Raw genomic sequence first — 10,301 nt, forward strand, 5'->3', positions numbered from 1 at the left:
AAAATCCATGTTAGATATTTTCAGTCATTTTGGGCTATCTCTTGGATACAAAGACTTGTCAGCTGTAAGTGGTCTCTGGTTGAACTGGAAAGCTTCCATTTTATTTAATAAGCCCCTGGCACTAATATTTTTGGGCAGATTCTTTTTCCTAAATAGCCTGTGAGATTCTGGCTGGTTTGGTGCAATTCTGAGATGAAATCACCCTCCAAATTTTGAAAAGTTATTTTGAAAGTTATCAAGGATCTACAATTCTGAGGTATTGTTTCCTACTTGTCACCTGTTTGGTTATCCTGTATTCTGTTTTAGAATCAGTTACCCATTCATTCACAAATCTTATAGTAAATTTATCAATGGGAGTGAAGTAGAGACTGGGGGAAAGGGCATGAGTCTTCTATCCTGGAACCATTAAAAAAAAAAAAAAAAACCACCCACAGATCAAGAATAAATATCAGAAATTATCCATTAGAACCAATTATTTCTCTTGCCAGGTTTCACTATATCCCTGGGATTAGAAAATAATTTAGTGGGTAAGAACTGTCTTAGATCTGGGTTGGGTTAAAATTCAAAAAGCTAAATTGGGAGACCATGGATAAATAAGCCTAACTTTTAGGAAATCTACTTTGGTAAATTTTTTTTCTCAGAATCACCAAAATGATTAGGTAAATCTGAGATGAATCATGACTCCACCACAACCTAGTTAACTCCATATTTCATATTCTGTGCTTGCTCACTCTCTCCTGTACAGGAAGGAAGATGCTTTTAGCTCTAAACAGTTTTCCTACACCCACTGAGCTCAAGTTAACAAGACAGTAGGATGGATAAATTAGAGGGCAAATGATTAGACTAGGGCTTTTAAAAATTTTTCCATTGGGGGTCCCTTCCTCCCTACCCAAGAAATTTTTACATGATGCTGCCTATATATAACACAGGTGTACAAACCAAACATTTACTGATTATCTAATAAAAAATAATTTCACAACCCCCACATTATGAAACCCCATATGGGATCAAAACCCAGTTTTAAGAAGGTAGGGATTAGACCATTGCTTTTTTTCCTCCTAGTGCTGAGAGCCATACCTCCCCCATCCTCCAAAACATACATTAATTCTGGTCCTTCACTCAATTTTACCCCTTTACCTAGTTTCCTAGTGCCCTCCCACCTTACCATTATGCTCTGAGGGGTATGTCTCTGTGAAATCACAGCTGCGTCACAAAGGAACAGAGAGCAGAGAAGTCTGGGGAGGGACCCTCTTCCCATGATTGGAAATAAGGAAATTGGAATGGGCACCTGGGTCCCTGTGAGAAGATCTAGGGCTAGGGAGGACAAGACCGCCCACAAGAGTTTGATCTGAGTGGGGGAAATGCTTTGAGTTCCCTAATTTCTATGTTCCCTCCCTCCACCTATGGTGCTTGTAAAACAACAAAAGGGGTCAGCACCCTGGCCCCAAGCCACAATAGGGACCATATCCTTTCTTATAAGTCTGTTCCTGTGGCCACTCGTGGACCCCGGCAATGCCTGCCTCTCACTAGATACAGTCAACCACTGGTGGCTGCTGCTGCTAGCTCCCGTGCACCATGAGAACCCCTGGCACCTGGCCTGCAATGTGGTGGGACTATGGCTGACTGGGCGTCGTTTGGAACTTTCTGTGGGCACAGGCTTATTGCTAGTCCTGATGACCTCTGCTGCCCTGTTCACTGGTTTCCTTCACCTTGCCCTCAACTTGGCCATGGAGGTCACACTCCAAGAAAGTAGTTACCGAGCTGACTGTGCGCTTGGCTTCTCCGGTACAGGGGGTGGGTGGGTGGGAGACAGGAAAACCCCATTTCAAGCAAGGAGAAAACCCCCCAGGGGAGGTGGGGAAGGGTGGTATCACGGGTGAAATTCAGTCTTCCATTGCTCAGGTCAACTAAATTCTGGATTGTTCTAATTATTCTGATCCGCCACACAAACCCCGGCTAGAATATCCAGAGAAATTGTTTCACCTTAGCTATATATAGTGTTTCTCACAAGGAGGAACTTTATAATATGTGGTTAGAGATTTTCATGTTTTCAAAAGGAGAGGGAGGGGCACCTAGGTGGCTCAGTGGATAGAGCATCGCCCCTGAAGTCAGGAGGACCCGAGTTCAAATCTGCCCCCAGACACTTGAGACTTAATAGCTGCGTAAGAAAAGGAGAGGGGATGGGAAGAAAACCTGGGGCTCCTGGAGGGTAGTGAACCCATGGAGTCCTCTTCCCCTCCACCCCCAAGGTGTCCTGTTTGCCATGCAGGTGATGTCCAGTTCCGAGAACTCCCTTGTGGGAAATCTATTATTGTGCCTAGCAGAATCTTTGGTGGCCAGCTACTTCGCCCCCAAGTGAGTGGGGCCCTTGGGCTGGGGATTCACGTCCTAGAGATGACCTGACACGTGGTAATCATAGCTAATATATCACAGCTGGGGCCACAACGCAGATTTTTTGATTATTGGTTCTGTGGACTTTTCGAATACACTACACCGTCTTTTTTCTTGTACCATTTGCTGACACGCCCCTTCGCGAGGGCTCCCAGCTCAAAAGAAAGCCCAATGATTTCAGATAACTCTCTTATCCAAACGGATCTTAGGAAAAGATTATGTAATTGATTAGTATTTAGTGTTACAAATAATGAGAAAATTCCAGGAACCATTCGGCTGCCACCCAAGAACAGACTCGAGGCAGAAGCACCGAGAAGCCGCAACCGAGAACCTCTCTTTTCCTCCACAGGGTCTCCTTCAGCGGACATTTGACAGGGGTCCTGGTGGGTCTGGCCTACCGCTGGGGACCGATGCGGGACCTCTCACATACTGGGGCCCACCGGAAATAAAAGCTAAGCTAAACTCTTTCCCCTCACCAACTACAAGCAACAAATACAGCTGAACATGCCTCAACCTCAGCCTTCACGGTTACTTTGGGCGTGGGAAAAGGGAGTCCCGGGTGGGAGATTGCAGGGATTGGTAGCTTGGAGCTGAGGTAGAGTCGCCTAAACGCTACAAGATATCGAATAAGACGTGTAAATAAGGGTGGGAGAGCTAGATGGTAGCGGCGAACGCCTATTGGTCAGTGTTTGGCTGACAAATCCCAAGATTGGCCCGCGGCTAAATCCTCGAATTAAGTCCCTGTGAACACAATACTCCTTTCCTAGCCCCTCCACAATCCCAAGATTTTTTGCTCTTGTCAGTAAAGCGACTCTAAGCAATTTGCTGCAATGCTACCCTGTGGCACATGCCCTGCTTTAAATCAATTCTCCCCCTATCTAAGCTAAATCCTAGTTTACCTCCTCCCAGCTACCAAGCCTTATTGTTACTCCAGGCCGTTGGGGATTAAGCCCCAGGAGTTTAGAACTCCGAGCCGCCGCAGCATCCACTGTCTTAACATCTCTCCAGCCACAAGATCCACCCACCGCTCAGGGTCTCTAAGAAACTCGCAGGGAAGGCAGACGAGGCTAACCAGGCACCACTGCGCCACTTCCCCTCCCTCAACCCCCCTGCAAGGCTGAAGTCGAGGGCTAGGAGACAGCCATGAACTCAGGCGAGAGCTGTCCTGAACTGGCTCCGTTTAAGCGAACTTAGTCTCACTTGGCAGAGTGTGTGTAAATTAGATGAACTCTGTCTTCATCTCCACTTAACTTCCTTGGCCTCCCTTCCCCTAGCTGCCTCTAAGCCTAGATCAATTCTTCGATCCCGTGCCCGGAAGACGGAGCTGGGGACATGCCGTGCTAGGGTGGGTGAGAGGGGTTGGAGGACTTCAGCGTCCCAAGCCCTCCACCGAGTCACAGACTCGCCCTGGCCTTGTCGTCCTGACATATAGCCTGGAGGCCACCTGTGGAAGCAAAAGCCGCAGCTGCTCCGCTTCTTCATACTCTGCGCACCCTCCATGGCTAGAATGCGCCAGACCTAGGGACGGCGAGTTTGCTGGTGCCAGTGCGCTTCTGGGCCACCGTGTAATACTGCAACGCTACAACTCCCTCCCTCCAGCAGTCTGGGAATGGCGGCTGGCAATGAGAGCACGTGACAGACAGACTTGGTATAGCGTCATACTGAAACTGCGCACGGGCCAGCTAGGGCACAAGCACAGCTGAGGGCCTCAGATCTGGGAGGGGAATAAACGAGGTCTAGGGAGTCCCGGAAGGGACTCCAAGACCTGTGAAGATTGTTGGGAAACGATGATGTTCCTTTTATCTGTGGGTTCTTTTAGATCCCTCTCTCCGGATACTGCAGAAATAACACCACTGGGTCCCTTTCCTGTTTGCCCATTCTGTATCCTCATAGCCTTCCTTTCCTCCAGGGTGGAGTCTGGGAGAGGATTCTGGGGTCCGAGACACTATTGTGTTGCCAGGTGGTGTGACCCGTAATCCTTCGACCCTAAGAAGCGGGCTGCATACTCTCTGTACCGGAGCTCGGGGGCACTGGGAATCAGGGAAGTCCTAGGACTTCTAGAAGTCTGGGAATACGGAAGCCATGTCCCTCCCCTGCCGGCAGTCTGCCCAGTCGTTGGGCCTAAGCCTGTGCCTGTAGCATACATACCAACGCTTTGTCCTGGAACTGGACAGTTCGGTTCCCAAGGACCCCAGGGAGGTGTAGTATCCATAAGATTGTGCCGGACACTCTAAAGTGACCTAGTAGGACCGGGTTAGGCAATGAGCAGTGCCTTGCAGGGACCTTCCCCGGGGACCCCCCAATAGCCCAGCATCAGAGAGCCCCTAAGTCTCAACTGTTAGCCAAGATTACATCCAGATGAGTCCCTCTCTCCCCTCAGGTTCTGAGGTTTGGTTTAAGAGGAAAGTCACCCTGGAAGCAATGTCCTCTGGACAGATACCGCTAGAGCCAAGTGGTAGTGGTTGAGAGGAGACACTAGGATGGAGGCTGCAGGCAACTTTGTGCACAAGAGGCATCAAGGCCAAGGGGTACATTACTGTGATGGAATCGCACTAGAAAGGTACATGGCTTCCTTTGTATCCTGTAATGGAGAGTGCGGTGAGACTCAGGTTGCCATGAGTGAGTACATGATCATCGAAGTAAAATAAAGCCCTTCCCAGAATCACCTCGGACCTCCAGCTCCCTTGCCCCACTCCTCAGTGCCAGCACAGTGAAAAAAAGCTTTTTCCTGGCATTCCACAGGGCTGTCAAACTGACAAACTCCTGGGCTCCCAGAATGGAATACATAGGCATTTAAAGTTCAGACTACATAGCCATGAAAACTAGAACAGAAAAGGGGTAACCTCAACTAGATCGACATGGATCTAAAGCAGGTCTAAATAATCAGACCTAGATTCATCCTCAGATTCCTATGAGACAAAGAATCAAATTCAGAAGGTCCAGCGAAAACTCTGTAGACCAGAGCGTTCTTGTCAACCTTTCACTCCTTTATAGTCTTGAGTAATTATAGTCAGCTGTTTTCTTCCAGGCAATTTGGTTGCAATTGGATTTATTGGGATTGGGAGAATAGAACGGTGTATGTAGAGTGCTAGCCCTGTCCTTTTAGAACCCAATACAACTGATCCAGGAACTAGAGAGATTTAAACCTAATATCTTTCCCCAGTAAAGTCATCCAGTTAATCCCTCAGTACTTGCCTGGCTAGGCTTGCTTCCTTTAAAACTCGACCCAGAAAATGCACCTTCAAAAATCCAATTTCTCCTTGGAAAAATGCCATTAAATAAGTAGTTAGATGGTGCAGTGGATAGAGCACACCAGCCAAAAAAAATTTTTTTTAAAAGAAAAAGTGCCATTAAATAAAAAAAAAATTTTTAAACTACCCACATATAAGATAGCTGCTTAATTCTTTCTCTCTCTAGAATCTGGACAACAAAACCACAGGGAATTCTACTGTAGCAACTCTCCAGAGGTGCTTCTTTATTTCCAAACTACTCCAAATTATTTCAAATTCCTGCAGTGATCTTCCCACATCCTGACCCACACATTTGTAAAGTCAAATGTCCTGGTGTTTTTCTATAGATCAGTCCCTCCACTGTCTTCCTAGTTAAATTTCCATGAACCAGGGAATAATCTAAATATTTCTCCCTTGACAGAGAGACCATAAAAGGCACCCTATATGTAAATTCTGGAAGTGACCCCTTTTAACTAAGTGGAAGTTTCAGTTTTAACTGGGGCCTCTCAATAGAGTCTGCCCAAAATAATGATCCCTAAGTATATGACAGAACCTAACTCCACAGTGATTTCCCCATATGTTATCTTCCCTAAATACCCAAATCCAATAGAACAAGCTAGGTAAAAGGGGAAAAAATTGGATGATTTATCATCCCCACAGGACATATTGGAACTGCTACTTGTCTTCCTTGACTATGTTACAAATAGTTTAGACTGTAAATAGCTTGAGTAGGAATTTTTATTCTTTGTATTTGTTAGCACCTAACAATATAATGCATTTTGACAGTGAGACAGTTAAGCATACATTACCCTAACTCTTTATTCAACCCCACAGCAATACACCAAATACAGCAAAAGGGCAGAGGGGGAACCCTTTTATTCATTCCCAACACTAATATTACAAACAAGAAAAGAGTAGCTTTCCTCAACTTGCAATGAAAAGTGCATAGGATGAGAATGTGATGATAGAATCCACTTTTGGCTAGGTGGTCTGAGTGGGTGGGCTTAGGGAGGACATTGGTGTGGTGGTGGTAGATTTGGTCTCCCCTCGGGAGGACTGTGGAGTGGTAGTGGTAGATTTGGTCTCCCCTCGGTTCATCTCAAGTAAGCAGGTAACAGCTGTTATTTCCGGACCATACTGCCAAGTCAAGATAGGGGCTGGGTTTGGAGACATTATGGGTGGTGGGGTAAGAAGCTGCCTAGACTTCCTCAGGATCTGAAGAAACAACAATAATTGGGTTAACATGGAGGATGCTTGAATGTCTTGAGCGTGCAATAAGGGCCTTATTCCAGTCCACTTCAGGTCCTGGATAGAAAAGGAGGATTTCTCACCTGCTGGGGAGGTTGGGACAGGCCAAGAGGAATCCGAGCAACATAAGGCAAGAGAGGGTCGGAGAAAAAAAAGTCTTCGGAGCAAAGAGCTGGGAAACCTTAAGAGAGTGATTAACATTCATAGGGTACTTCAGTTTCAACAAAGCATGGTAAGAGAGTGATTATCATTATCTAACTTTGAATTTGCCCTTGAGGACTACACCCAAATCCAATCAGTCGGCAAATTGCAGATTCTAACTAAACATCTCCAAATTGGATCTTTTCCACTCAATCACAGTCACAATCTTGATTCAGGCCCTCCACAGCACAAAAAGACAATTATGTGGTTTTAATTGCTTCAAGCAACAAATATCTACCAAAGATTCCTAAAGCTTAGTTCAAAGCAAAAGCTTTCAGCTTTCCCCAACAGAAGGGCCCAGATCCTACCTTTCCAGCTTTAACTGGAAAGCATTATTCTCCTTTGCAAGCTCTTTTTTTTCTGGATAAACTGAACATTAACAAAAGTTAACTGGACATTTTATCTCCGCTTCATGTATTTGTAGAAGCTGTGTCATATGCCTAAATGCTCTTTATCCTTACACTCCCATCAAATGCTTCTCTTCAAGGCTCAGCTCTGTGAAGACTTAAATTTTAATAGCTAGTATTTATATAGACACAAAGTACTTTACAAATATACAAAGTACACAACAAATTGCTCTTCATCACTGGTACCAAATTGATATTCCTAAAGCACAGGTCTGAAGAAGCCTAGAGAAACTGCAGTTGTTGCCTTTACTGTGTTTGGTTTTTATTCTATAAAGTACAAACTCCTGTTTGGATTCCAAACAAAAACAATCTAGTGCCAACCTAGCTTTTTGAACTGACTACTCCCTATTTTCATTTACTCTGTGTAGTTCAACCAACCAAACAGAACTACTGAAGGAGGAACTCAGAAACTCAAAATATCCTTCAACTCTGCCTCAGTGAGGGACACACCTCCCCCCTTTCCCCCCAGGGAAACAAGACAAACAGTTTCATTCTGTTATCTAGGTGAGGTCGGTTCAGTCTCGAGCAAAAGAATTCCAACCCTATAGAATTAAAGAAACTCATTGAATTCTATTCAAATTCCAGCCCAAACTGAAACCCAGTTTGTAGATGAGCCAATCTGGAACTCCACCCACTAGCCCCCTTCAGTTTGTAGCCAAAGATCCTATTCTAAAAGAGCCAACCTAAAATCATCAATTTGTAGAGGTTCTAAACATGCCATGCTATGCCAAAGAAGCCTCTGCCCTCTGGAATAATATTTTTTTTCTAGTCAGGATTTCTAACCTTACTTCCCAATCCCCACAATAAACCTCTTTTATCAATCTAGGTTTTCGGGTTTGTAAATTCCTTTACAGAGAATTTCTGTGCCGCCAGAAAAGACTTCCCAAAAACTCCCTACCTTGCGCCGAATCCCAAGGGGATGCAGGGGAGCCAAACCTCTCCATTTGGTTCACTGAACCCCGCCCCTAGATCTCATTTAACTTCCTGACCACCAGAAACCCTAATCTCATTCCCTAAATCTAGACTTTACCATTTGGTTTCCCTACTAAAGAGAACTCCAAAACTTAAGCCTCATATTTCTGGTTCCCTGCTATAGAAAGTCTTCTCTTGATTCCCAAGAGGAGTTGGTGCTTTCTCTGGAATCCATAATTTAGCTACAGAGTTCATAACAGAAATTGCTAAAACCTGGAGTTGAATTGAAGGGGGTTCCCAGGAAGGAACCTTCAAAGAGATAGAAAAGCCAGGTTCCTCAATCCACCAACATATGTCCTGATCTCCAGGAGTTTGTAACCTAGTTAATAAAAACCAAGTTCAGTACCTTTGTCATTCTGGGAGCTCTCACTACTCCTTTTTACTTCAGGTAAAGCTAGGGATTGGGTGTCATTGGCCTGGGCATCAAACAATTCACAGAATGATGGGTGCCAGATGGTTCTGAAGGAGAACGAGTTACCAGATCCAGAATTCCCTGCCTGGGAAAAGATTTTTATTTTCAAATTCAACATTGATCCTCTCCCTCCCAGGATCACTTCTCAGATTCCAAACCATCCTTAAGCCCCAGTCTTCATCCCCATGTCCTGTTATTTCCCCTCTCACACCCCGCATCACCATTTCAGTTACTGCTCCTTTCTTATAGTCAGACTCCCAGGGAGCAGCTGCCCGCCTTCTCTTTTTGCGGTTCTTGGTGAGAACTGGGGCTAGGAAAAAAGGAAAGTATAGTCAGAGTAGGCCAAAAACCATTAAGGAAGAACGCACTTTAGGTTCAAAATTTTAATGGGATGGAAAATGTTGGCTCACTTACTCTGATCCCCTTGATTTTGCTTTCCACAGCCAAACATAATCTCTGGTGGCCGAATTTGATCCCTATGGAGTTGAGGCCCAGCAAAGGATTCAGGTTGGGGGCTGAAAGTCAAGAGAAATACTTTATTGACCTCCTAGAACCTCACCTTTTATCTCTTCCATTTATTCTGCTAAGCCTAACCCCCACCGACCTTGAGCTCTACCCTAACATACACTGACCTGTGTGATGGGGGTTGGTTGTGTCTCCGACTCTCTTCTCCTCAGCCACAGTCCTCTTCTTGATCATAAGAGTCTCCTCTCCCGGGGGGAGGCAGGGGATCATTTTAGGGGGGAGGGGAAGTCGAGTACAAAAAGCTATGTCCTCTATACCGTTTACACTTAGAAGTCCGCTTCCTCATTTTTCCTCCACCTGTATATATCATCTCTCCCAACTTTCCTCTTGCTTTCTTGGCGCTCTGTTCCCACCGTGTTCCCTCATATTCTGGTTCTGTTTCCTCTGTCACACTTAACTGGGGTCATAACCTTGGGCCAACAAACCCTTTTCCACCCTGATGCCCTCGAGTCCCACCAGGTAGGTATCCCAGACAGCTACTTTGAGGAGTAGCTCAAAGACCCGACAAGTCTTACCTAGGAAAAGAAGGGGGTGAGGTGGCCGGACGGATCCCGCGGTACCTCCCTCCCCAACTGAATCGGGGCGGAGACGACGCTAACCCCGCAGGGCGGGGCACGTGCCTGGGGTAGGGGTTTCCAAAAAATTTTTTAGACAGCAGATCCGCAAATAGGTCAGGAAGAGCCGAAGGGCAGGAAGCCAGGACCAAGGGGATGGCCCTTTTACCACCTGGGACTCCCCCCAGGGAATAGTCACACGTCACTGATGGAGGTGGGGCAATAGCAAAAGTGGGTGAGAAAGAGGGGCGGGGCAGAGCAAAATGCCGAAAAACTGATTCGAGAGATAATGGAATTGAGATAGTCCGAGTAAAAAGTACACTAGAAGCCTAATTTCCCTATTGTTTCCCCCTCCTCACCC

General features: G+C 45.8%; 2 protein-coding genes across 7 annotated transcripts; one reads left to right on the plus strand and one right to left on the minus strand.

Annotated features, from left to right (window-relative positions):
- Nucleotides 1-997: 997 nt before the first annotated feature.
- On the plus strand, nucleotides 998-5,433 carry LOC105750430 (rhomboid-related protein 4-like). 6 transcript variants are annotated; one of them, XM_031965320.1, is made up of 3 exons: nucleotides 998-1,767; nucleotides 2,270-2,355; nucleotides 2,741-5,433. In XM_031965320.1, exons 1-3 carry the CDS (start codon nucleotides 1,404-1,406, stop codon nucleotides 2,891-2,893), a joined length of 603 nt encoding a protein of 200 aa, XP_031821180.1. In that variant the 5' UTR covers nucleotides 998-1,403; the 3' UTR covers nucleotides 2,894-5,433. The 6 variants fall into 6 exon arrangements, with proteins under 6 accessions (XP_031821180.1, XP_031821181.1, XP_031821182.1 ...); XM_031965321.1 differs by having other exon boundaries at nucleotides 998-1,749; XM_031965322.1 differs by having other exon boundaries at nucleotides 999-1,767; nucleotides 2,250-2,355.
- Nucleotides 5,434-6,345: 912 nt separating this feature from the next.
- SAP25 (Sin3A associated protein 25) lies at nucleotides 6,346-10,281 on the minus strand. The gene is made up of 6 exons (XM_012548802.3): nucleotides 9,494-10,281; nucleotides 9,276-9,376; nucleotides 9,083-9,171; nucleotides 8,796-8,946; nucleotides 6,953-7,050; nucleotides 6,346-6,836 (listed from the first exon to the last, which is right to left on the minus strand). The coding sequence occupies exons 2-6, from the start codon at nucleotides 9,310-9,312 to the stop codon at nucleotides 6,603-6,605; spliced, it is 609 nt and encodes a 202-aa protein (XP_012404256.1). The 5' UTR covers nucleotides 9,313-9,376; nucleotides 9,494-10,281; the 3' UTR covers nucleotides 6,346-6,602.
- Nucleotides 10,282-10,301: the final 20 nt, after the last annotated feature.

Source organism: Sarcophilus harrisii, chromosome 4, assembly GCF_902635505.1.
Source record: "Sarcophilus harrisii chromosome 4, mSarHar1.11, whole genome shotgun sequence".
NCBI lineage: Eukaryota > Metazoa > Chordata > Mammalia > Dasyuromorphia > Dasyuridae > Sarcophilus > Sarcophilus harrisii.

Excerpts from the sequence above, each read along its gene's own strand:
- LOC105750430 (XM_031965319.1), top strand. The coding sequence starts at position 1,404 with ATGGTGCTTGTAAAACAACAAAAGGGGTCAGCACCCTGGCCCCAAGCC. Across the intron at positions 1,786-2,269 it reads CTGTGCGCTTGGCTTCTCCG|GTGATGTCCAGTTCCGAGAA; the intron begins GTACAGGGGGTG and ends TTTGCCATGCAG. Across the intron at positions 2,356-2,740 it reads GCCAGCTACTTCGCCCCCAA|GGTCTCCTTCAGCGGACATT; the intron begins GTGAGTGGGGCC and ends TTTCCTCCACAG.
- SAP25 (XM_012548802.3), bottom strand. The coding sequence starts at position 9,312 with ATGTTTGGCTGTGGAAAGCAAAATCAAGGGGATCAGA. Across the intron at positions 9,172-9,275 it reads GCAAAATCAAGGGGATCAGA|CCCCAGTTCTCACCAAGAAC; the intron begins GTAAGTGAGCCA and ends CTTTTTTCCTAG. Across the intron at positions 7,051-8,795 it reads GAGCTCCCAGAATGACAAAG|GTTTCCCAGCTCTTTGCTCC; the intron begins GTACTGAACTTG and ends CACTCTCTTAAG.